This window comes from Orycteropus afer, unplaced genomic scaffold (assembly GCF_000298275.1).
Source record: "Orycteropus afer afer isolate SDZICR_OR568_19922 unplaced genomic scaffold, OryAfe1.0 scaffold00068, whole genome shotgun sequence".
In the NCBI taxonomy this organism is placed as follows: domain Eukaryota; kingdom Metazoa; phylum Chordata; class Mammalia; order Tubulidentata; family Orycteropodidae; genus Orycteropus; species Orycteropus afer.
Window position 1 is genome coordinate 10,078,303 of NW_006921655.1, and position 27,589 is coordinate 10,105,891.

The 27,589-nt window shown below is 41.4% G+C and overlaps 1 protein-coding gene across 1 annotated transcript; it reads left to right on the top strand.

The window, feature by feature from the left end:
• The first annotated feature begins 18,761 nt into the window (after positions 1–18,761).
• Positions 18,762–19,316, top strand: GREM1 (gremlin 1, DAN family BMP antagonist). The gene has a single exon (XM_042780899.1). The coding sequence runs from the start codon at positions 18,762–18,764 to the stop codon at positions 19,314–19,316; it is 555 nt and encodes a 184-aa protein (XP_042636833.1).
• Positions 19,317–27,589: the final 8,273 nt, after the last annotated feature.

Consider the following 27,589-nt stretch of genomic DNA (forward strand, 5'->3'; position numbering starts at 1 on the left):
TATATATATATATATTATATATATCTACCCAAACCCACTGCTGTCAAGTCTATTCCAACTCCTAGTGACCCCCATTGGGTTTCTGAGTCAGTAGATCTTTACCAAAGTAGATTGCCCTGTCTTCTTTCCACAGAGTAGCTGGTGGGTTTGAACTGCCAACCTTCCGGTTAGCAGTCAAATGTCTTACACACACACACACACACACATATACAGAGACATACAGTGGTTAATTTTGGGTTGTGGTTTACAGAAGATTTTAATTTTCTCAATACTTTTCTCTGTTTTCCAAGTTGCCTAAGAGAAGTTTGTAGTTTTTTAATAATAATTTTTAATTCTATAAAATCTTTAAAGGAGGCAATGAACCAGCAAGTGGACAATTATAGCAAGAGCAGAATCAATGTATGCTTACAGACTTATAAAAGGGCAAAAAGAGTGAAAAGAGAAGTCCCAGAACATCTTTGAATAAAGAAAGAGAGGAGTCCTCAAAGGGATCAAAGACTAGAAATGAGTTAAATAAACCAAAAAATTTTTTTAAAATAATAATAATAAGGAGGTGGCAGCCCAAGACAATGAGATAAAACCCAGAGCTTTTCAGTTTACTTTCAGTAGATCTCCAAGGCACTGGTGTTTTAAAATTGCGGTAGAATAAAGGTTTCTTGGAAAGTGTACCCAAAAAAAAGAGATTTAGAAAATGAAGAATTACATAGTTCAAACTTTAAAAGAAAGCAGGAAATCAATAACTGATTAAGTTCCCTCACATTTTTTTCTAAGAGCAAAGCCACCTCAAAGAACTTGAAACAAACAAAAAGTTCTCAGACTTAACAAGATTCACTCAGCTTGCGTGCAACGATGGGAACCTCATTTCAAGTAGTTTCCATTATATTTAAGCACTGGTATGTGGATTTTTGCTGAGAAAAATGGTTCTGTCTCTGTCTCTCTGTCTTGTTTCACTCCCCATATCTCCGTCTGCAGTTCTAGGTATGACAGTTCCAGCCTCCCTTGCTACATGTCCGGGCATCCCTGGTCTTTTTCTCTTGTGTTCTGTAACTTTTGGTTAAAGAGATTCTTACTGTGCAGGCAGAAGAGAGCCAAAAGCGTTTGTTGTTCTGCCTGTGCCCCTCTGTAGAAGCTACACCCTCTTTACTGATTTTAATGGAGTCCCTGGGTGGTAGGAACAGTTAAGCATTCAACTACTGGACAAAAGATTGACGGTTCAAACCTACCCTGAGGTGCCTGGGAAGACAGGCTTGATGATCTGCTTGGAGAGGTCAAACAGCCTTGAAAACCCTAAGGAGCAGTTCTATCTACTCTAAAGACACAGAATCACAATGACTTGGAATCGATTCTACGGCAACTAACAACAACAAAAACAATTGGTTTTAGGAAAACCTGGAGAGGTTGCTGTGCTGTTTTCTGGAATGGTATCACTCGTTTTCATTTACTTTTTCCTCCCTCCCTCCTTCCCTCCCTTTCTCTCTCCTTTCTTCTTCTTCCCTCCTTTCCTTCTTTTCTTTCTTCCTTCCTCCCTTCTTCCCTATTCATGTATTTATTCACCAATGCAAGTACTCAGTAACTTTAATAAGCACTTAGTACGTGCCATCCCCTGCATTATGCACTGGGAATATAAAGATATATATAAGACATGACCCATTACTGATATTACACTTTTATGGTTTTTGCTTTAGACAATAGGACTCTAGTATCCATGCAGACACTGACATTTATTAGGTATCTGTTATGTGTCAGGTTCTTTCACTGAGCTTATTTTACTTAATCTCATCACCCACCCTGAGGTAGATATTATTACCATTCCTACAATACAGATGATGAATTTAGGCTCAGAGGGGTTAAATATCTAACCCAAGGACACTCAGATCCTACGAGGGGAAGTCAAGACTTTATTCTGATTTTTCTGAGTTCAAGTTCAGTGCTTTTCACACTGTGCCTGTATGAAGGCCTGTGAAGAAACATGTTCACCTTTTGCATATTGGGCTGCACATGTAGTACATGCAATAAATACTTGTATGGAATCAGGCTTCCAATGGTCTGATTAATTCTTCCTTTCACATACTTATACCTGGAAGCATTGTTTGGAATTTTCACATGTACATGCATTTTTCACATTCAGGAAACTGGTAAACATTTTACTACTTATATGTAGAACATGAGGTACATAGGTAGAAGATGACCACAGATAGATCGGGAGACATACAAACACCAATGAAAGCTTGTGTGTGTTCTAAAAACATGGCTACCCTGATTGGAGCTGGTGACAGAAGACACAGAGGAAGTGAAAATGCCACTGTACAAATGATGATCAGGATACTTCTTGAAATCATGATAGAAAGATCAGACTATTTGTTTTAATTTTGACAAACTTAAAAATATACCAAGATATATGGAGCAAAATATAACAAGCGTCATATACGCATGACCTAGGAATGAGAAGTATCACTTTGTCATTTTTGTCTCAAGATTTTTTAAAAATAAATGAACACCACAACATTGTGGAGCTGAACTCTCTTTTGTCTGCCATCCCCAACCCTCTATTCACCCATCCCATGCTGGTGAGCACCACCACAGGTCTAGTTTCCAGTCCACTGTTTTACATATTTACATGAACACGTATGTTTTCATTATCATTTATTCTATTGTTTTATGTTTATTATAAGATATACAGAATGGCATAATAGCGTAACTTGCATTTTCTTTCATGTATGACTATGTTTTTGAGCATTTTGTTGAAATATGAAATCCAGTCCATTCCTATTAGAAGCTGTATAGTATTTTGTCAAAAGAATAAAATAATTTCCTATGCCTATTCCTACTCCTGTTGATGGACACCAAGATTGTTATAAATAATACTTCAATAGAAGAGCTCACACAAATTTCTAATCCTTGTGTAAGTGCTTATTCCTATAGAACTGGAATGGCTGGGAGGTATACTAGATGCTTTTTTAATTTTATCATTTATTGATAAATTACTTTCTCAAATGACTATATACCCCCATTAAAACTCTCACCTTCAGTGGATTTGAGTATATGTTCTCTATACCTTTTTCAATATCAGATACTGTCAAACTTTTAAATCTTTGCTAATCTGATAGCTAAACCAAAAAACCAAAGTCACTGCCATTGAGTCAGATCCAACTCATAGAGACCCATCCTTGGGTTTCTGAGGCGGTATCACTATGGAAGTAGATTGCCCAGTCTTCCTTCCTTGGAGTGGCTGGTGGGTCAGAGCCGCCAGCCTTCTGGTTAGTAGTGAAATGCCTTAGGCACTATGCCACCAGAGATCTGATAGATAAGTAAGGGTATATTCTTGATTCGGATTGCATTTCTCCCAATTACTGGGGTGACTGAGCATCTTTTCATATGTCTATTGGTTGTTCAGCTTTCTTCCTTTTGTGCATTGTCAGGTTTGCCAGTCGTTTTCTCCATTAGGTTATTTGTAATTTATAAGAGGAAAGATCCATTTTAGATATGAATCTTTTAACTGTTGTTTGCTGCAAATATCTTCTTTTTTAACCACTCTCAAATTCATTATGCATTTATTTATATCCAGAAAGAGTATACAAGGTTAATTCCAAATGTATAAAAGGCCTTATATTTTCTAATCGAATGTAAAATGACATACATAGTCTCTGCAATTGGGTGAACAATTGTAAACAGCTTCTGCAGATCTAAATAAAAACTTCCCTACAAAAGCCTTCATAACTCTTCAAAGTTCATTCCCCTGGAGATTAGGCCACTCTTCTATACATAGGTGAGCAAACCAAGAGGAAAGGACTTTACTTCTACAAACCAGGAGGTGAGCAAAATCTACAATTCTCACACTAGCTCCAAAGTAGTTTGAAAGTAATTTCATTAAATAAAATAAAGTGATCATTCTTTAGGCATCTCAGATTTAAAATTTTAATATTGACAGCATTTTGCCATTCTACTACTTTAAGTGCAGGATTCATTATGTAATTATGCTTAAAGAGGTCTAAGGAGTTTTCACTCTTATGTCTTGTCCTGATTGGATAATGGTTTGCACTGTGGAAATGCAAATCTGAAGCAAACAGCTGGGATATATCTATATAAATACAGATGTACTAGACTGTAAGCTCTGTGAAGCCAAGGTTTGTGTTTATTATATCCTCAGCTTTTGGTACAGTAGTAAGTAGGAATGTGTTGAACATTCTCAACCCATAACTCTTTATTGAATCCCAATTCTGTGTTAGGTACTCTATGATCTATTGTTGGTGTAATCAAAGTAACCACGATGGGCAAAGACCTTATCCTCATGCAACTTAAGTTTGAGAGGCAGAGAAAACTATAATGCCAAGGGAGAGGTAAATGGCCACAAAGAAGAATGATGCAATGAAATAGGATAGAAAGTTGTGTGTGTGTGTTTCTATTGTTGATAATGCAGTCCAGGTAGCCTCCTGAGGAAGGATCACAGAGACCATCAACATTAACTATAGAGAGACAGAGATAAAAGCCAATTGTCATGGAGTTACTTCTGACTCAGCAACCCCAAGTGTGTCAGAATAGAACTGTGCTCCTTAGGGTTTTCAATGGTGGATTTTTCTGAAGTAGATCACCAGGCTTTTCTTCCAAGGCACCCCTGGGTGGACTGGAACTTCCAACCTTTCTATTAGCAGCAGAGTGCATGAACCCTTTCACCACCTAGGGACTCTGAGATAGAGGTACATGAAACCTATATCAGGGTTCCAAAGCAATCACTTCCAACTCAGGAGGTGAGCTCCATCACTTTCTGTTTTTATTTGGGGCAGTTTATATGAGCCTTGAAAACGTTTCTGACTAAAACTTTGAGTTGTTTGATATATGCTACTATCTGAAAAAGTTAATGAATTTGTGAAATATGCTCTCTTTGGGGAATAGTGTACACATAGAAATAACTGACTGGATAAAGTTTGGTGGTGGGCTTTAGCTGAACTGTTAGTTTTATATTTCTATCTATCTTGCTGGGAGCTCAGTCCAACCACAGTAGGTCTTTTGAGTCATACTGAATGTTCACATCCTGCAGACATTTATAAGCTATGGCTCATGAGATGATATAACAAAAAAGTATTGAGAAATACAAAAAGTGCAGCACTGAGCTCATGTATGAAAATTGCTGTTTGCACAAACAAAACATTCACACACTAGGATCCTCCAGCTATTAATTTAGTGCAGACTTCCTTCTTGCTTCAAATACTTTAAAAATCAATTTCAAGTTCCTAAGAGTGTCTAGTAGGTTCTCAAAATATTACTCGCCCCCCTCCTCCTAGTGCCTCCTTAAAAAGAAAATACTCTGTTTTGTTTTCTTCAAGCCAAGTACTTAAATCACGGATGTTTCACAAGTACCTTTTGATGGCATCCACTGTTTTATTTTGCTTTCGTCAGTACAGACACCTTTAAATTTCCTTCTATTACAAATCTGTTTCAAAATCACCCTCTGACCTGGCTGATGGAGCCGCTTTGCAGATCTTGGTGACGGTCTGATTGTTGCATAGACTGTAACCTCGAAACACAAAACTCACGGCCTCTTGGAAGAATCGATGTTCAAGCCAAGAGACCAAATCAAAGTGTTCGCTCATCTTTCGAAAAACATTTACGCATTCATCTAGCCCTTAGTAATCAATATAGAACACGACATCAGTCTTTACGCTTAGATTTTCCTCTGAAATTTCTGTTATTTTCTCATTGGATGTTTTGTTTCCCTGATTTATCTATCCATCTTTAATTTGCTACAGAAAACCTCTTCTCGCCTAGCGACTCTTCCCTCCCATTTCAAAGATCGCTAGCAAAGAAAACTTTTACTTTTGAGAGTCCTTTTACATATATTCTCCTTCACTCCTCCTCTCTCTTCACTCACTGCCGAGGCCGCCTGCATCTGAGCTGAAAGAACCGTGGCGGGCGAGGAGAGGAGGGTGTCATGTTGGCGACAGGGCTCTAGCTGGCGGCGGACAAGCCCGCCGGGGTTAACGGGGGCGCCGGGGTCAGCGCCCTCGAAGTTGGGGGCCGCGGGAGGAGCCGTGGCGACCTCTCGACCACACGGTCCCGCAGCCTCGCTCCTTGCACGGGGAGAGAATCGCTTGATCAGTAGTGATCTCACGGGCATCTTGCTCTTCTCGGTACACTCTCCGCGACAGAACGCGCCGTGCGGCCGGCGCAGGCGAAGCGGAGCCGGCGAGAGGAAAAGCCCAGGCCTGAGGCGGAGGAGGAATGAGGGGCCGAGAGCCGGGGGGATTTCCTCCCTCGCTTCCCCCTCCAACGGGAGCGGAAAATGTGATTTGCTGTGCATTCCAGGCGCGGTTCCCTGGGGTGACCTCTCCCAGCCGGCCGGGGCGGGGGGAGCAGACAAAGAGGCGAGGCGGGCGGAGAGGGGGGGGCGGGGGCAGTACCGGGAAAGGGGGTGGATAGCGGGTCCGGCGGCGGCGACGGCGCCTGGCCAATGAAGAGGCGCGGCCCCGGGCGTCGCGCTCGGCCGCCGGCATTTAAACCGGAGACGGCGCGATGCCCAGCACTCGGTGCGCCCTCCGCGGACCGGGCGACCCAGCGAGCAACAGGAGCATCTCTGTCTGTCCCGCTGACCCCGCGCCGAGCCCGGGCGGCCCGGGCCGCGGCCGCACGCAGCGCCACGCTTCTAGAGCGCAGGCCTCGAAGATCCGCCGCTCTGACAGGTGAGTAAGGAAGCGCCCGTCAGGAACTGGAGTGGGTGGGCAAACCACGCCAGCCGGTTGGGTGCAGACCCGCGGCAGCCCTCCAAGTGCTCTGCCCGAGGCTCCCGGGCGGCGCCGCCGGGTCTTTCCTGCCGAGGTCGCGGCTACCGTGACCTCACGGCGCGCAGCCCTCAGGCAAAGGCAGGGAGAAAGGATGTCAGGAGAGGGCAGGATGACCCCACATCTCGTTTCGAATTCACTAGCCCTGCTAGCACGCTTTTGGTGCTCGCGAGGTCCGCACCAGGAGGTACGAGTAGGGAGGCGGGAGCGCCGGAGCAGGATGCGACGTGAGGACCTGCGTCTCGGCCGCAGACGGCGCCGCCAGTTGCGCGAAGAGGGTTTCCAGGTGTCCGACGCACTGTTCTAGCGCTGGTGACATCTTGAGGCTCTCATCGGATTCCTTGAGGTTCAAGCGATCCTGCTGTGGGCTCGAGGGTCTGGAAAATCGGGGGTCCATTTGCCCATCCCTGAGGTGAGATGGAGAAGTGGGCAAGCGCGCGCTGAAAAGAGCAGAGCCGCCGGGTCCAGCCGCTTTGGAAACCAGAGGGTCGGGTAAGTGGACAGCCCGAGTGCGGTGCGCAGTGCGGACGCGTGGTCCAGCGAGCACGCAGGCTCACCCGGAATCCACACATGTGCTGGCTACGCACAAGCGGGCGCTCGGTTCCCTCGGCCATGCCTCTCCCGTTTCCACGAGTGCCTTGGCTGAATGACGTCAAGAAAACCAAGTTCAGGCGCCGGGCAGCGACAACCGGCCAAGTCCCCCTTGCGCAGGTACCATAATCTCTGCCCTAGAGGCCCCAGCCTCACCTCTGTGTTCCATGGGCGACGGACAACGCAGGACTGGCGGCAGGAGGATGGCTGGTGCCCGGCTTAGACGCCCAGGTCGCTCTAGTCCTCGCGCGCAGTTTTGCCTTGCCCACCCCTCTGAGTCCTCTGAAGCTTAAGAAGCAATGGGCCATCGGGGCTATCAGTTCGCGGGCTGGAAACCTATGTACACTACAGAGAAGAACAGACGAGTTCTCTGCTCTTGCCTGGCATTATTGTCTTCGGCCCCCAAGGCCGTCCTGGGGGCTCCCCAGCTGGGCATTTCTCCGCGCGGCGCTCTGGCAACGATCCCCGGGAGTTGCGGCGGGTGGAGGGGAGACGACTAGCCTCTGCTGCGAAGCCCTCCGCGCGTGTCTAGAACTGGCTTGAATCCGTTTCCTTCGCCAAGCCCTGCTGCTTCTCTGCAGCCACCTTGGAATCTGGGTTCTTTTAGACAGAAAGCAAACTTCGAAGTTACGGGTTAAAATCGTTTCTTAAATCGTTTCGGCGTGGGGGGCAGAGAGGTGACTATCAGTAGGTAATTGGATCTCCTGCTGGAAAGAGCAAATCCGAGCGGTGTGCGCGTCTGTTTATGTTCCCTTTCGAGATGGTGCCAGGACATGAATTGAATAAAACAATCTATTGTGTTAAGTGGGTCACCAGGGTTTTGAACCTGTCCCAGGGACCCAAGAGTAGTGGCTTTTTTTTTTTTTCTTGGTTGTATACAAGTTAAATAAATAGCTTAGAAGAGCTTAAGATAACCCCGATTCCAGGGCCGGGAGTCTGCTTTCACCCGTAGGGCTCGCCCTTACCCCCCCCCTTTTTTTCCTTTTAGAAGGGGGTGGGGGATGGGGACTCGAGGAGATGGACTTTTCAAAACAAGGAAGAAAAGATGTTAAGCAAACTACAGATTTTCATCTCTCCCAGCGCACACCTCAAATCTACGACAGTAGGTGATTTGATTACTATCACTGGATAAACTGTTGCCGTGGAGTCGATTCCGAATTGTTAGTATTGACTAATTATTTAAAGGTTCTTTAGAACTGTAATTCATTGTGTGTGTGTGTGTGTGTGTGTGTTTAACCTCCAGGTCATTGTAGGAATTAGAGTCTTTTGTAAACTTTGTAATTTCACAGGTTTCCTATTTTCTTAAAAGTTCATTTTGAACCAAATGTTTTCCTAACCCATTTGTAGGAAGTCCAGGTTGGCTAATCTAGTCTCTATTTGAGTGGCTACAGAGGAAAGAATAGAAAGCTGTTATGTACCCCCATCTCTGAATGAAAGCTGTCTGTTCTGTCTTCTAAACTGAAGTGGATGATGCTATCACTAAAAAGTGATAATGCTTTAAAATCAAGTATTAATTTTAATTTAAATATTAAAAGTGATAAATGCCAAGAATTTTTATGTCACAGACCTTTCTTCTAAGAAAATCTTGTCGACAGTAAAGCTGTGATGCATGTCCTAGAACAGAGAAGATAGAGGGAAAACCTAGCCTTTTATGTGAAGGAAAGGGGAGGGGAGAGGAGGGGAGGTGACTGCACCATCTAAGCGAAAGGCAAGTGTTACCAGCCTATGCCTTACATCTGCAAGGGATTTTCTTTAGTTTTAACATATGCTCTTAGAAATGCAAAGTACAACAAGAATGCCTGGGATAAGAGTAGTATTTTTCTTCACATGTGAGCATGAAGCTGCAAAATAGATAATTATTTGATTTACAATATTCGTTGAACCTATTGCATTTAGAAAACAAATTCATGCATCCTTAAATTCTGTGCTGCATGTCAGCAGAAACGTGGTTAAGGCATGTGTTTCAGGATTAGACAGAACTCAGTTCATATCTTGCCTTCCCAATTTAGGAGCTGTGTGACCTTGGACAGATTCCTGACTTTATCTGAATCTGGTTTACCTGATTGATAAAGGGGAGATGATTCAATCTACCTCATAGGTTGTTGTGAAAAATAAACGAGAAAATTCAAACACAATTTTTTCATAATGCCTGGTATAGTAATTGCTCAAAAATAAAGGTTAGCTCTTATTATTAGTGGTGGTGTTGGTAGAAGTAGCAACAGTGTATAGCATCAGAACATATTGCAAGGTGATTCTGGAATTAAATCCTAAATCACACTCACACAATGACCAACACACATCTTTTACTATACAGATGTTTACGTTGGTTGCCTCTCAACAGTATTCAGTGGACATTTAATATTTATTACCTTCTAACTCGTTTCCTGTTGACCTCAAGAATTGTATGCGATCATTAACTTCACTAAAAAATCTTGCAAAGAGCATAGAACTCCTGAGATGTTTAACCACCAGGTGGTCTTCTCCCTGCTCTATGACCCCCGCCTGATTGAGCTTGAATGGTCTTTACAATACGAAGGCTCTAGTCAGGGTACGTGAGAGGTGAATGTAGAGAGAATGAGACTATCCTTCACCACTAGCAGTGTTCCAGCCATTAGCCTTTTTTTTCTTTTTTAAATCTTCTTAGTGAGACTTGCCCTCAAACCAAACTCTCACTGCCTTCAAGTCAATCCCAATTCATAGTGACCCCTCCTTGAGTTTCTGAGGCAGTATCTCTACAGAAGTAGATTGCCCAATAGTCCTTCTGAGGAGTGGCTGGTGGGTTTGAACCACCATCCTTCTGGTTAGCAGTCAAATGCCTTAGGCACTAAGCCACCAGAGCTCTCGAGACTTGCCCAGGGAGGGGAGAAAACAAAAACAAAAGCAGTATATTTTAAAGAAGCTCTCCACTTAATTGCTAAAAGTTAATTATCTCTCTCTCTCTCTTTTTATTTTTACAATTAATAATCACATTAAAAACAATCTATCTACTCTCTCCTAGCTATTTCTACTTTGCCTTTATCTAAGAGTTAGTACTGGCAGAAAGGAACAAATTATTCTAAAACATGGCCTTCACTTAAGGCATTTGCTGTCGCTTCCATTATTTTGGAAGAATAATTTGATGACATACTTGTTTGATGTCTTTTTAAAATTTGATTCATCAAGAGAGCTTAATCAGAAGTTCAGGCACAGACATATGGCTTCCTGACCATTCTCTCTTTGCTGTAATTTCTACTCAAAACTCCATTTAATTGATTATGTGTGGGTCTGTTAGCTAAAATGAGAAATGCAATGAAAACAGTGCAGAAAGGAGCTGGCCTACACTTCACCAAAGACATGATTCCACTGCTGTGGAGTCAAGAACATTGGAAACAAGGTCATACATACCATTTCTAAGTTTCCCAGAATTAGAAGATAGTGTTCTTAGAGCCTACGTGAAGACTGGAATAAATCACATGCCCTACAAAGGACAGAGTTGGTTAATATGGCTTATTTTGCCTGCAGATGTTTACTCTTTTTCTTCTAAATTTTCTTTCTTTAGTTGTTGTGTATATTTATGCAAATAACAAAACATTACTAAGGTTTTGGCAAGCCGTGCAACCCCCTTGCGCATTAGTTTTCTATGTTATGTGTGTGTGAGCATTATTTACATGGGTACATTATATGTGGAAAATACTGTACACCAATCCAACAGTTTCTACATACATAATTAGTGGCATTGATTACATTCTTAGAGTTGTACAACATTCTCATTCTCCTTTTCTGAGTTGTTCCACCTTCATTAACATAAACTCAATGGCCCCTGAGGTTCCTGTCTAATCTTTCAAGTTGCTGTTGTTAATTCGATCTCATATAGTTAGTTCTTAAAAGAGCATAATGCTCAAGGCAGATATTTTTTACTAGTTAAGCTAAGCTATTGTTCAATTTTAAGTTGACTTCAGGGGATATTTTTGGTTTAAAGAGTATCATAGGATAATAGTTTCAGGGGTTCTTCTACCTTCCATGGCTCTAGGAAGTCTGGAGTCCATGAGAGTTGGAAATTCTGTTCTGCGTTTTTCCCCCTTTGATCTGGATTCCTCTCTGAAATATTTGATCAAAATATTCAGTAATGGTAGCCAGGCACTATCCAGTTCTTCTGGTCTCCTGGCAAAGGAGGCAGTTGTTCATGGAGGCAATTAGCCACATATTCCACATATTCCTCCTATTCCTAATTCTCCTTCTTCCTCTGTTGCTCCAGGTGAATAGAGACCAATTGTGATTTGAATGGCCTCTTGCAACCTTTTAAGACCTTAGGGACTATGCAACAAACTAAGAGGTAGAAGAGAAGCACTAACCATGTTAATAGGTCAATTAACTGGGTTGTCCCATGAAACCATGAATCTAAACCTCCAAACCAAATGCCAAGAGGTGTTTGATTGTACATAAGCAGCCTCAGCAACTACAATTTTGTTGTTGTTGTCATTGTAAATATATTTATCACACAGCTTTTGCCAGTTCAAATTTTTATAGGTGTACAACGTATTGACAGCAATTACAAGAATTGGCTGTTCGACCTTACCCTTAATCAATGCGATTTTTCCATCACTATTAACCCCCTTTCCACTCTTCCTCCCACTCCTGGTAACTACTAATAAACTTTGATCTCTATGCTTTTCTTGTCTTTTTATATAAGTGAAATGCAAATGCACTACCATCCAGTTGGATCCAACTCATGGTGACCCCTCCTTGGGTTTCTGAGGTGGTATCACTATGGAAGCAGATATAAGTGAGGTCATACAATATTTGCTTTTTTGCAATTGGATTATTTTGCTCAGCATAATGTCTTCAAGCCCCATCCATACTGTAGCATGTATTAAGACTTCATTTTACCTATTTGCTGACTAGTATTTCATTGTATGCATGTACTACATTTTGTTTATCCATTCATCTGTTGATGGGCATTTAGGTTGTTTCCACCTTTTGGCTATTGTGAGTAGTGCTGCAATGAACATTGGTGTACAAGTCTCTTTTTGAGTCTCTGCATTCAAGTCTTTTAGGTATATACCTAGGAGTGGAATTGCTGAGTTATATGGTAGTTCTATGTGTAGTTTTGAGAAACTGCCACATGGTTTTCTATGATAGCTGCACCATTTTGCATTCACATCAGTAATGGATAAGGGTTCCAGAATCCCCACCAACATTTGTTTTTCTTTTCTTTTTTTTTCTTTTAAATCTTATCCATCCTAGTGGGCAGATGTTTACTGCTGATCACTATGGGAAACTGAAAATGGTCAAGTAGAGAAACCTACTTTGAGACTGTTTATGTGCTCTTGGGCAAGTGGATTGGAGGGGAGGAGAGTGGTAAGGGAAAAAAACAAGTAAGGGTAGAGTGAAGCTTGATGATGCAAAACAGTTGCAGAGAAAACTCACCATGAAAATAATGATCATATTACTTGGAGAAGCAGATATGCACTAAAGGGAAGTTGAGTCAGAGTTTGAAAATAAGGCTAGTACTGTCTGCAAAGGAGACGTGGGAGGGCTTTGTGGGGCATGATGATGTGCTCTGGTTCCATGAGATGCAGCTTTAACTTAATTATGTAGGTCGTTTCATGAATAGAAATTACCAGAAAATGTTTGCAACTCATAGTTGGATGTTGATAATTGGATATGATAATTCATAGGAACTTAAATCTGGAACAGCATTTGGAGTGTTTATTATTATTATGGGACACCCTGTTAGGTGTTGATGTGGGAAACAAGATAGTTTTTGTCCTAAAGGAATTTACATCTTGATTTTCTCCATGACTGTGGCTGCTAACCAGAAGTTTGGCAGTTCAGATCCACCAGCCATTCTGTGGAAGGAAGACCAGGCAATCTACTTCCGTAAAGATTTACTGCCTTGGAAACCCAAAGAAAGTAGATCACTATGAATCGGAGTCAACTCCATGGCAGTGAGTTTGGTTTGGAGTTTGGAATGATATTTACAAAGTGCAAGCTATTAGGTGGTGATACGATAGGGATTTCCAGAGCAAAATATTACTGTTTTCATCACTGAATAATCAAGACCAGTTTGGGAGTAGGGATTGTAGGGTGACTTGACCACAATGATTTGACAGAGCCCTAGTTCCAATATTAATTATAGTCCTCACCCCCTCACTCTTACTCATTAAAATAACCAATGCCCTTCAGAGTGCTAGTGTTCTCTGACAAGCTGAAGTCTCTATTCATTGAGATTCTTGAAGTTGACCTTTATTTCTCTCTATTTATATGTTTAAGGACTCAAAGGCTTCACAAACAGTACCTAAGATGTTTAAAGAGAAGGCATTTTAAAAATGAAAAAGCATTTTGTAATATTTTCCAGAGCTAATAAATCTTGTTTTGAGAAACATTTAATTTTTATAAAACAAACAAACAAAAACCACCAGCCTGTCACTCTAGATCCCTTTGGCTTATGGAGTATGTGCACTCCCATAGGAACAGGAAGTCTGTCCAAAGCTGAAAACCACAACTGACTAATTTTGAATTTACTGCTTTATTGTTGGTTTCTGCCATAGTGGAAAAAATGACTTCAATTAGAAAATAAAACCCACAGCATTCAGCTTGAGACCAGGTGGGAAGTAGTGGACATTGGAGTTTTCCTAGAAAAAGAAAGGCAAGTATTAGGAAGCTCTCTAGGCTAGATGAGGTTTGCATTACTGTGGGTCAGAAACCAAAAATACTGCAATTGGTTCCACTGCTTACTTGCATGGGTGAAGCCATCTTAACAGGCAAAGAATGGAAACCCTGAAGATAGATGTGGTCCATAGACATCATTCATTTAATGAGCCCCACTCTATATGCCACACACCAGTGGATATGATGATGAATAAGCTCTTCTGAATCTCAGACTAGGTATTTACCAATGATAGACATGAAAATGCCAGAAAAGAAGAGCTGAATATAAAGAGGTTCCTCAGGAAGGTTGGGCAATCCTACTTCCGTAGTGATACTGCCTCGGAAACCCAAGGAGGGGTCGCTATGAGTCGGGGCCAACTCGATGGCACACAACAACAACAACAACAACAGCTTGTCTGGAGAAAGAAAATTGCATTTTTTGACAGTTCCTTGAGAGAGGGGATGGACTCCTGCAGGAAACATAGACAGTCGACATTCCCAGTCAGGCTCAGCTTGGCCTCTGAGAGGATAGGCTCTGAGGGTCTGAGGACCGTGGTCTAGGAGTGCTGAATTGGCCTGCGGGCCATTTTTAGTGTGGGAGAGGAGGAAGACTGTGAGCATATACCTAGGGCTAGCTTCTATGTGCCTCCTTTAAAATGGGCACTGATTGAATTCTATTTTAGATTCTGGCCCCAAATTGCATAAACAACAGAAACTTGTGAAAGCTGCTCAGATTTACAATGGATTTGCCCAGGAGATGGCTCAAGTTATCCTAGTCTCTGGAGAAGATCAGCACTGTTTTATAACTGGATTTTTTTAATAAGTGATTTTTTGAAAAGACAAAGCAAGGACTTTTTTTTTTTTTTTTGGTTATTCTTGTTGTTGGGGAAGAAAAGGCTCTGTTTGAAGAACAGGGATATTGTGACATAAACTGACAAAAACCAGGGAGCCTGAGAGTTGAAGCAGGAGTGAAATGTCACATTACCAGGTCCAAACTTGTACTTGCCTCAGAGTATTAGGTGAATGTTAGGAAGATGGTGCCATTTAAGGATATTTTGATTTTAATGTTTAATTATCTTAATTCCACATTATTATTGAGTTGAATGATCTTTACTTGCCAGACATGTCCCTCAGAGAATGTAGATTACACATTGCCTTTGTCTTTGGATATTTGCCCTAGCTAATAATGCTAACTTGTGCAGTTGGGGGATGATGATAAGATTACTATTAAATTGTACTTAGTGGTTATCATAAGGAGCCCTGGTGATGCAATGGTTAAGCGCTTGGCTGTTAACTAAAAGGTTGGTGGTTCAAACTCACCAGCAGCTCCTAGGGAGAAAAGACCTAGCAATGTGCTCTCATGAAGATGACAGCCTAGGAAACCCAATGGGGCAGTTCTGCTCTGTCCTGTAAGGCCATTATGAGTTGGAATCAACTTTATGGCACACACAGCATCAACAGTAGTGATTGTCATGTGTAATACTGGCGTGCAGAAAGAGAGTGGGGATAGAGATCCTTTGCAGCTATGTTCTTGGGCTGAGAAAACCATGGGAGGGAGAAGAGAAGGAGGATGTAAAGATTCAGGTCAGATTGGTGTGATACCCAGAAGAAGGAGGCCTTTGTGATGAACTTGAAACTGCACTCCTTGGAAAGAAAATCCTTCCATATTTTAGTAATGCTTCTCTTCCCCCTGCAAGTGTTATAGGTTTTGCTACTCAAAGCTTGTTAGGAAAATAGACCTACTGAAACAAAACCTACATTTTAACGGTTACCCAAGGTGATTCATCTGTACATTCAAGTTTGAGAAGCACTGTTCTAGGAGAATCTTAATAGTTTGGACACTTCTTTCTAGCATTCTCATTTTTTGAAAAATATGCTTATCTTCCTCTTCCTCCTCCTCTATCTGTCCTACTTTCCCTGAACACCTTGCCTCTAAAATAGTCTTTTTCTAGGTCCCTGGGTGGCACAAACAGCTTGCACTCGACTGCTAACCTAAAGGTTGGTGGTTCAAACCTACCCAGAAGCACTATGGAAGAAAAACCTGGTAATCTGCTTCCTTAAAGATTACAGCCAAGAAAACCCCATGGAGCAGTTCTCTGTCACACATAGGGCTGCCATGAGTTGGAATCAACTTGTTGGCAATGGGTTTGGTTGTTTTCCCCTCTCATTTATATTCCATTCCTTTTTTTTCCTTCTCTTTCTCCATCTTGGTTTTCCTGCTTTTTGTCAGTCTTCTCTACACTTCCCTTCTCCTTTCTTTTAAATTCTTTTTGCCATTGTTCATATGATATTTTCCTTTCTGACCTATATCTAGCTCCAGGCCCATCCACAATAAGTTATTTAGTCATTTATTCATCATGTGTATAGCGTTTATTAATGTAAATACTTGTATATACCTGTCCAGTTGTGCCCATTTTTCCTTTTAAAATTGTATGTGTGTGTGTGTGTGTGTGTATACACACACACAGACACATACATACACATATATATAACCGAAAAACCAAATTCACTGCCGTCAAGTGGGATCCGACTCATAGCGACCCCTCCTTGGGTTTCCAAGGCGGTTATCACTACAGAAGAAGATTTCCCAGTTTACCTTCCAAAGAGTGGCTGGTGGGTTTGAACTGCTAGCCTTCTGGTTAGCAGTCAAATGCCTTAGGCACTATGCCACCAGAGCTCCCAAATACATATGTAGATGTATGTAAATCATATAGACATAGATATACCATCAATATGTATGTCTATATATAGACACACACACACAGACATAAATATCGTATGCACTCACACATAATGACGTATTTCACACTGAATAATATTTTTCACATTTAAAAGGTAGAAAAGTGTGTGTGTTGTTGTTGGGTACTGTCAAGTAGATTCTGACACACAGTGACCCTACATGACAGAATGGAACTACCCCATAGGGTTTCCTAGGCTGTAATCTTTACAGGAGCACACTACCAGGTCTTTCCTCCCACAGAGCTACTGGTAAGTTTGAACCACCAACCCTTCCATTAGTCACTGAATGCTTAACAATTGTACCACCAGGGCTCCTTAGAAAAATCATACCATAAAGAATAATATAGTGAATGTCTGGACCCAGTTCCTAGATGAGAATATGCGGGAGATCAAGGAGCCTTATGAATTGTGATCTTCCAGGTACAGTAATTCATTCTGTCTGTAATACCCACCTTCCATTATGGTTAGCTCTCAAATTACTTTCTTATCTACTTTGATCTGCACAACCTATCTGGGGAGGTGAGGTATTTGTGTCTTTTTCAGATGAAATCACTTATTGATAAGTAAAGTGACTTTCTCAAGGTCAGATAATAGCTGGATCACTGGTCTTGACTCCCATCCAGTGCTCATCCTGTTCAGTTGTTCTCCCTCTGTCAGTGCTTTCTGACCTTCTCCACAGGTTTCTCCTTCTCTTCCAATGCCTGAAAACTATGAACATTCTCATAAGCATTCAACCAGCTGAGCAAGGCACAGCTCAGAAAACACTCAAGCTGGTCAGGGAGAAAGGGCAAGCTTTTCCTGGAGAATGAGGCTTTTTGGGCAGTGAAGTTAATTCATCTTGTTTACAAAACAAGATAGCCACCACATGGATGAACCTTGAAAACATTTTGCAGAATGAAATAAGTCAGTCACAAAAGAAAAAATATTGTATGATCCCACTTATTTGAAAGATCCAGAATAGAGAAGTATATAGAGACTAAAGGCTATTAGTGGTTTCTAAGGATGGGGCAGGAGGGAGGGCAAAAGGGAGAATCATTGCTTAGGAAATACTGAGCATCTATTAAAGTTGATGGACAGATTTGGAAATGGTTAATGGTGATGGTTGAACAACATGATGAACATATTATTGTCACTGAATTGTACATGTGAAGAATGTTGAAATGGCAAATATGACATGTATCGCAAAAAAAAAAAAGGTAGAAAATATGTTCCCCCAAAACTTGTAAAAGTAATCTGGCACCAGGAGCTTACTAGATTTTGTGAAATATATGAGTGAATACAGTCAAGGGTCTGTCATACAAAGACAAAGCTGAGAAGAAATTCCTGTGGGAGTACAAGCATTCAAGAGATAGGCTCTGTTCATATATTGGCTTATTAACTGCATGACCATGAGCAAGTTTCTTCTTGGCTTGCTGATCAAGAGGGCAACAATGCAATAGCAATAATGAGAATAATACCCAATTTATAGAGATAGTGTGAGACCTAAATGAAATACTTTACAGAAAGTGTTTAACATAAGCCTGAGATCAATGTTGGGAGCCCCTGGGTAGTGCAGAAAGTTAACGTGTTTGGCTAACTTAAAGGTGGGAGGTTCAGTCTACCAAGAGGTTCCTCAGCAGAAAGACCTGGTGATCTACTTCCGAAAAGTTAGTCACTGAAAACCTTGTGAGCACTCTGACACGTACAGGTCTCCCCAAGTAGGAATCAGCTCAAAGGCAGCTGGGTTTGGTTTGATAACATGTTTTTTTTTTTTTTTTTTTTTTTTATATGCCACCGAGTCCAACTCATAGCGGTGACCCTTCCTTGGGTTTCCAAGGCAGTATCACTACTGAAGTAGATTGCCCCATCCTCCTTCTGAGGAGTGCCTGGTGGGTTTGAACCGCAAGACTTCTGGTTAGAAGTCTAGTGCCTTAGGTACTAGGTGCGCTACCAGAGCTCCTTGATAACACGTTAGCTGCTATTATTCATTTTGTAATGAATTAACTTCTATTTTCCCTGTCTCCCCTGTCTGTGCTTGTCTCCTTTAGCATGAGCCGCACTGCCTACACTGTGGGAGCCCTGCTTCTCCTCTTGGGCACCCTGCTGCCGGCTGCCGAAGGGAAAAAGAAAGGGTCCCAAGGGGCGATCCCCCCGCCAGACAAGGCGCAGCACAATGACTCAGAGCAGACTCAGTCGCCTGAGCAGCCAGGCTCCAGGAACCGGGGGCGGGGCCAAGGGCGGGGCACTGCCATGCCCGGGGAGGAAGTGCTGGAGTCCAGCCAGGAGGCCCTACATGTGACGGAGCGCAAATACCTGAAGCGAGACTGGTGCAAAACCCAGCCGCTGAAGCAGACCATCCACGAGGAGGGCTGCAACAGCCGCACCATCATCAACCGCTTCTGCTACGGCCAGTGCAACTCCTTCTACATCCCACGGCACATCCGGAAGGAGGAAGGCTCCTTTCAATCCTGCTCCTTCTGCAAGCCCAAGAAATTTACTACCATGATGGTCACACTCAACTGCCCCGAACTACAACCGCCCACTAAGAAGAAGAGGGTCACACGTGTGAAGCAATGTCGTTGTATATCCATCGATTTGGATTAAGCTGGCACACCCAGCCTGACCTAGGGATGCACCCCTGGGTATGCTCATAGCCAGATCTACAACAACCTGAATCTAACTTGGTTTAAATTTAAAGGCATGAAGAACCACCAGCTGCCTCTTGGCAAGAGCCTGCTTGTCTGTAGTTTGTGTGCATGATTGTGTATGGGTACCAGTGAATGTTTAGGGACACCACGGGAAACACCGCCTCTGCTGGAGGGTACTTCCTACTATGTAAATGTATCAGCTTCAACGGGGGATGCAGAGAAGCCCGCATGCCCTGAGCTGCGTGCAAAGGGTTAGGGCTGTGATTTGGTTCTGACTTTGTCTGCCATGTGCCTTCCTGGGGACCAGAATCTCCATTCAGAATGATGAGTGTTAATGAAAAAGCAAACTGTGGGGGTGGCAGACCAGTTTTAGTGCCACAGTAGACCTGGAAAAGTTATTGTTCCCTGTGCTTACTCCCTCCCTTCCCCTCCCTTCCACAGTCTGCCCCTTCTTAGGTTCTCAGTGACTATTTCGGTCTATTTCCATGTCTGCCAAAGTCTCTAAATTAATTGTCTTGAGTGTGGGTATAATTGTTTTCCGTTTTATGAAGATCCTCCAGATCCTGAGAAAAGCTGGTCAAGAAGGATGAGAAGGACAGAGGAATGAGAAAGGAGGGGATTGAGAGTGAGGTCGAGCCCAGCAAAATCCAGTAGGTATATGTGCAGAGGCTTAGCAGGTGGACTCACAAACAGCGAGACCCATGCCTAAGGGAAAGTGTTTCCCTGTTGTGTTTTATTTTCTTAGTTTTCAGTAGAATCCAAGTGAATGAACCCAAGAGAAGTGAGACTACCCCAAATTCACTAACTTTGGCTGACATTGTGATCTGCTAAAATTAGTTGTAACCCCAAAGTAAACTTAAGACATAGTATTGATGACTATTTTCAGAACCATGCAATGGAGCTAAACCCAAACTGCCCCTCCTGTTTTGCTCCTAGGTGGGCTAGACATGTACCTCAGAGCCCGCCACACAGGCAAAAGTCAGAAACCTGTTACTCAGAGTGTCCTAAAATCGTTCCCTTCTCTTGGTACTAATCACCTCTTTCCCACTTTATTATTCTGCATAATACTTCTGATAGTCATTATCTTATATTCTAAATGTTTTGCCTCTTGTGAAGATATCTGATCTAAAGAACCCATCTAAGAGTTCTGGGCCTGCCGCATTATATTTTGGACCTTTTTGTTTTAAGTGGAGAGTGATCCAGAGAGAATAGGACAGTAAGGAAATAGAGGAGTAGAAATAACTATTCCCATGGCTAAGGAAGGAGTTCTGGTGGCGCAGTGCCTAAGGCATTTGACTGCCAACCAGAAGCCTAGTGGTTCAAACCCACCAGCCACTCCTTGGAAGGGAGATTGGGCAATCTACTTCCATAGAGATACCACGTCAGAAACCCAAGGAAGGGTCGCTTTTTTTTTTTTTTGGTGGCTAAGGAGTAAACCAGTTGCATACATATTGTTTCTGACTCATGGCGAGTCTGTATATGTCAGAATAGAACCGTGTTCCACAGGGTTTTCAGAGGCTTATTTTTCTCAGAAATAAATCAACAGAATAAATTCTTCTGAGGCCCTTCCAGGTAGACTAGAACCTCCACTTTTCTGTTAGCAAGTGAGTTTCTTAACTGTTTGCACTACCCAGGGACTCTGGCTGTTAAGGAGCTCTTAATATCTAGGAGGAGATGTAAGGTATGTGGAAACCCTTCTTAAAGTAGATAATTTAGATGGCTTTACTGTCCATCTGCTGTTGGTGGGATCCATGTAACTTTGTAACTTCAGTACGTATTGATAGGCACTCTCCTCTGATTAAACTTGGGCTACTATCAATGCCTACTTAGGGCTTACCAAATGATCAAAGTGAAGGGTGTGCCAGCCTTATGCACTTTGGATTTGGCTAGGCTGTTCTGTTCAAATCTGTCTTGTGTGTAAATCCCCGAAGTACTCTTTTTGCCTGTATCTTCTCACCTCACTATCTGAGTCAGGTGTAATAAACACCACAGACTTCAGGTTCAGCTTGTTATGGCTCTAGCATTCAAAGAACCATTGAAATAGGCTGTTTTTATTTTGTTTTTGTTTGGGTCCAGTGATTTCCCATCTAACAATGAAACAGGAACCATACTTTGAGGCAGAAGTTATCTTGAACACTCAAAATGGGCCTGATTTTGAACCTTTTAAACTCACTACTGATGATTCTACACCAGGCAAATTTATGTGAACACAGTCTGCATTTTGTGTACACTGTATGCCTCTATCACTGCCCTAAGTCTTTATATCATCCACATCCTCCAACAATAAAGCACAGAATGGATTTAATTAAGCACACAAATGCTAAGCCAGAATTTCGAGGGTAGAAGAGAGGAAAAGAAAGGGGAAGGAGCTGAAAATGTAAACCCACACCAGAGAGGAAAAATGACATTCAGCACCAACAAACATTGAATTTCTCTTGTTGTTTTAACTCTGCCACAGCCATGCAATTTTATTGAAAGAGATGAGTTAAGTTGGCAGCAGTAATCTTTTAGTAGCTTGTACCACACAGTCTTGCATGTAAGTCAGATTTGGCTCAAGTAAAGAGAATTTCCTCAAAATTAACTTTACTGAGATAATCAGCACAATTACTATCCTAAAGCATAGCACTAACCAAAGAGAAATGTCTGCTTTTCTTACTGTGCCTATATTAAGACTAGCACAAATATGGTGTGTCTTCCAACATTTATTGAAAATGCCATATCTGTTACTTATTGTATTGGAGTCACCGATGATGTAATGATATATTTTTTCATTATTATAGTAGAATAATTTTTTTTTATGGCAAGATATTTGTGATCTTACTCTTTCCTATTAGAAGAATGCCAAACACTAAATATGAATTTTATGATGTATACTTTGTGCTTGGCATTAAAAGAGAAAAACACATTTTGTAAGTCTGTAAGTTGTTTCTTTGCTAACGGTAGTCTTCAAAGTTGAAAAATGTAAGTGAAAAATCTGGAGGAAAGGATAATTTCCACTGTGTGGAATGTGAATAGTTAAACAAAAAATTATGGTTATTTAATGTAATTATTAATTCAAGTCTTTTGGTCACTGTGATTTCAAGCATTTATTTTTCCTCTTTTATATAACTTCTTCTAAGTTGGACAAAGAAGCTGGCACCTTGAATGTTGTCAGAGGCTTTTAGCCTGGGCTTTCAGGTCAAGGAAACAGCAAATCTTGACACATTTGAACATGTGTTACAGAGTCAAGACTTACATTTTTATTTTTTTAATTGAATGTTCCTTAAAGGTTAACATTTTTGAAGAAATATTAAGAAAAACTTTAAAATGTTATTTTGGAAGACATGATAAGTGTATACAAATAGCAGATAATGTCAAATAGTTCCCAAGTAAAGGTCTTTTAAAGAGAAAATTTTAAATAGAAAGTGTATGTACAGAACATTTATAAATGACCTGTGAAAGTAGTTCTATTGATTAGTCATCTCCCAAAATATTTAATATCAACTGCATTATGTATTATGTATGGATTCAATCATTTAAAAACAACAAAGAATTATATAGACTATGATTGAGGTACCTTGCTATGTATGAGGTTTAGAAGGGTTTTGATAGTTTCATAAAAGCCAATTTGGATTCAAGTTTTATGCATCTGTAATTAGAATTTAATTTTCACTTCAGTGATGTTCTGAATAATCTTTCCCAAAGAGCAACCAATAAATCAAACTCTTCTCTTTGTTTCCATTTTCCTTTTTTTCTTTAAAAAAAAAAAAAAAATGGTAGTTCAGGATAAGGGTGGAGCAGGGATTCTTTTGTACGGGAAAACCAAAACCAACCCTGTTGCCATCGAGTTCATGCCAACTCATGGTGAGCCCATATGTTGGAGAGTAGAATTGTGCTCCATTGATTTTCCATGGCTGTGACCTTTGGGAAGCAGATTGCCAGGCCTTTATTCTACACTGCCTCTGGGTGAGTTCATACCACCAACTTTCAGTTAGTAGGTGAATGCTTTGCCTTTTGTACTACCCAGGGACTCCTTTGTCATGGGAAAGGAGAAAGAAAACAGATTTAGGTTTGTTATGGGATCTATGTATTTTATAAAGTGAATTTATTCCTTCCACCTAGACCTTTCAGATCTTACCTGATTTCAGTAGGACACCTCAGGCTGTAGCAGTTAGAGGCAGTGAAAAGTTAGTCTGCAATTGAAATTACCATTCTTTTCCTCAGAGCACAGCTAGAAAGAAGAGAGAGAATGTTAGGACAGAGGCTTTCACATAGTAAGAAGGTCATACAGAAATAACAATAGCCTTATTTTGGGTTATTTCAGAGGAAAAAATGGGGGAAAGATTGTGAGCTCACAATATTTGTGAGGAAGAGCTTTTTAATTATGACAGTGATTCACCAATGAATTAGCTGCCTTTGGGATGGTGAGCAAGAGAAAAATGAGGCAGTCTGCCTCTATAAAGATTTACAGCCTTGGAAACCCTGTGGGGCAGTTCTACACTGTTCTAAAGTGTTATTGTGAATTGGCATTGACTTAATTCCAGTGGGTTTGGGGATGGTGAACTCCATGCTCTCAAAATATTTAAACATATAATTTGCAGAGAGGTGAGGTAGAGTGATTATTGCCCTGGGTATATATTACAAGTAGTGCATTTCTGAGATCCTTTCCTACTAGGCCATACAGTACAGGATTGCTATTATGTAGTATTGTTCTGACAATGATAATAAAAATGCTAGCAACTATGTGTGGAATGCTTATGCCAGATGCTGTGCTAAGGATTTTATTTAAATTGTTTCTCAATCCTCAGGGTAGCTCTATGAGATGTGTACCATTTTTGCCACTTCTAGGAAGCAGTGAACTCAGATGGTTTTTTCTGCAGAGCCTGTGCCCTTCAACAGTGCCAGATTATAGAATTTTTAATTTGTTATCAAAGGCAAAAAAAAAAAAAAAAAAAACCCTCACAGCTGTTGAGTCAGATCTGACTGATAGGGACCCCTCCTTGGATTTCCGAGGCAGTATCATTATGAAAGTAGATTGCCCAACCTTCCTTCCAAGGAGTTTGAACTGCCGGCCTTCTGTTAGCAGTCATATACCTTAGGCACAATGCCACCAGAGCTCCCAAATTGCTATCAATTCTTTCAAGGACAGAACACAACACTCTAAAAATAGAGTCAACTCTTGATTATTGACATCCAATTATTAAGGCCACTTTAAGGTTGTAGTTGGGACAATGGTGATCCAGTCATGGAATTCTTGCCACAATGTAGGAAACCTGGGTTCAATTTCTGGCCAGTGCACACGGTGTGCAGCTACCACTCATCTGTCAATGGAGGCTTGTGTATTGCTACAATGATGAACAAGTTTTAACAGAGCTTCCAGACTAAGGTTAAGAAAGGACAGGTTCTCTACTTGGAAATACCAGCCAATGGAAATACTACATACCAATCACAATTGTGCCCTCTGCAACTGATAATGGGGATAGTGCAGTATTAGACAGCATTTTGTTCCACTGAGCATGCAGTCACACAGGTTGTAGTTAGTGAAGCCCAAGTCCTGGAGTAATTCAATCCAAGCCTGCTTGCCACCTCTCTTTTTGCTATGGCTTCCTTGGGCTTGGTGGGGAAAAATGACAACAGAAAATAAGGAACTGTGTCCACAGAGAAACCACAGCCAGTAGGTAACATTTGAACAGGGCTTGAAAGCTGAGTAGGACTTGACACAGAAGGGTATTTCAGGTAAAAAGAATGGCATCTGGAAGGAAGGAAGTCAATGAAAATGGTAGAGTTGAGAGTTCTAAAAATTCCTCCATAACAGCATTAAGAAATCGGGCAAAAATTGTCAGAATCAAATTTTTCAGAACTTTGAAAATTTACCAAACCCTTGAAGAAAGAAAAGCTCTTATGTATCAATTTGAATACCGAATTTGGTGGTACTGAAGTTTGCTCTTTTTCCATTCTCCAGCTCTAAGCAGCCATGAAAAACAACAGCCCACAATCACAGTGGAGAGAGAAAAAAAAAAAAAAGACCATAGTCTTCCAGTCATCAGAGGGGGCAGAATGGGGTTGGAGTGCTTTCAAGGTCTCATTTCCATAGGACTGTCATTATTTGACCTGTTTGGTGGTTTCCTAGAAGGCCTCATTTGCTAGGCTATGTTTATTTGACCTGACCTGGAGCTTGGTGTGAAAAGTCTTGTTGAAAACAATTAGAAGCAATTGATTCTCTACATTGTTGCCTGGGCCAGTTAATAACAGTTGAGGAAAGCAACAGGATAACCAAAAACCTTAAAAGGAAAAACTGGGGAGTTGGATGTCCACAGGGACTTTGAAAATCTCCAATATATTACTGGAAATCTAGAAGGTCAAATACATGAATTGGATTGTGTGCATTCCTTGGGCTATTCACATGTTTAAAAAAATCCTGAGTGGGCTCTGTATTCTCACACTGAGCTGACCTTGAGGCTCTGCACTAGCAGTGAATGAAAAGGCAGAGTTGTCAACTGCCTGACTGAGTGTTGAAGGTTTGCCCAGTATGCACACACAGCCTCTTGGAAAAGATTGGTAGACTTATTGGTTCCTAGTGTTTAAGGAAAAAATCAAACCAAAACCAAACTCACTGCCACCAAGTTGATTCCACTCTAGCAACCCCCATTGAATTTCCAAGGCTGAAAATCTTTATGGAAGTAGATTGCCCTATCTTCCTTCTGCAGAGTGGCTGGTAGGTTTGACCTTCTGGTTAGCAGCCAAATGCCTTATCCACTAGGCCACCAGAATTCCTAATGTTTAAGGAAATCTCTGTTTAATCATTAGCTCTAGTGAGGTAGTGGAGCAGAACAAACACTACAGACTTAGTTCAGAAAAGTCACCAAACAAAATAGCAAGCAAACAAACAAAAAATATAGTAACAATAACCTCCTTGGGGGGAGGGGAGAGCTCTGGTGGCAGGGCTTAAGGCATTTTACTGCTAACCAGAAGGTTGGCGGTTCGAACTCATCAGCCACTCCTTGGAAGGAAGACTGGACAGTCTATTTCCACAGAGATACTGCCTCAGAAACCCCAGGAAGGGTTGCTATGAATCAGAACTGACTCAACAGCAGTGAGTTTGGTTTTTGGTTTTGGGATAGGGAGGAGGATTGAATTCCAGATTTGCCACATTATATTATTTAAAATGTCTAGTTTTCAACAAAAATTATAAGACATGCAAAGAAACAAGAAAGTATGGTTCATATACAAAAGAAAAAATGTCCTTGAAGAAGCCCAGATATACAATTTACTAGACAAAGACTTTAAATTTGTTATTTTAAATATGTTCGAGAACTAAATGAAACCATTTCCACATAACTAAAGGGAAGTATGAGACTAATATCTACCAAATAAAGAACATCAATACAGAGATATAATGATAAAAAAAAAAAAAAAAAAAAAAAGAAAAGAAAAAAAAAAAAAAAACTACAAAAAAACAAATAGAAATTCTGGACTTGGAAACATTAGAAGTGAAAACAGCAGATTTTACTATGCCGAAAGCAGATTTCTTTCTGTTCCTCAAACTAGTTAATCTTAATAGCCATATATAGAGTATTCTACCTAACAACAGCAGAATACACGTTATTCTCAAGTGCACATGGAACATTTTCCAGAACAGACCATATGTTAGGTCAGAATTTTAAAGGATTAAGGAAGAGAGAAAAGATGGCAGACTAGGCAGAAAGACTCATAGACCCTCTTCAACAAAGAAAAGGGAAACCAATTAACACAGACATAGAAGATAATCCTAGACCCCTGAGCCTTGAATGGAAGGATATAGAAGTGGACTAAACCCCAACTAGCAGAAGAATTTGCGTGAAAATACCAAAAAAGGAGAAGCTGCAGTCTGGCAGTGATCCTGAGCGATTCTGATGGCACAGACAGCTTGGAGATTCCTGAGTGGTGGTAGGACCTAAGAATTAACCTAAAAATCCCCCTGCTAGCCAGGGACTTCATGGAGGACTGTGCACAGTGGCTGGGAAACAAGCGGAAAAGGTGAAGAGAAAGGCAGGCTGAGCCGTGGACTTTTGCCAGTCTGGAGGGCGCCACTATTTTGAAGGTTTAAAAAGGAGCTTGACTATTTTGGATATTTAAAGACACAGAGCTCTTGCAGACTCCTGGGGCTTAAGAACATGTTCTGCTTTCCAGCAACCCCAAGGACACTCAGGACCTGCAAGACTGAAAAGGTACGACATTCTTCTTGTTACTACACCCTACACCCGCTTGGTG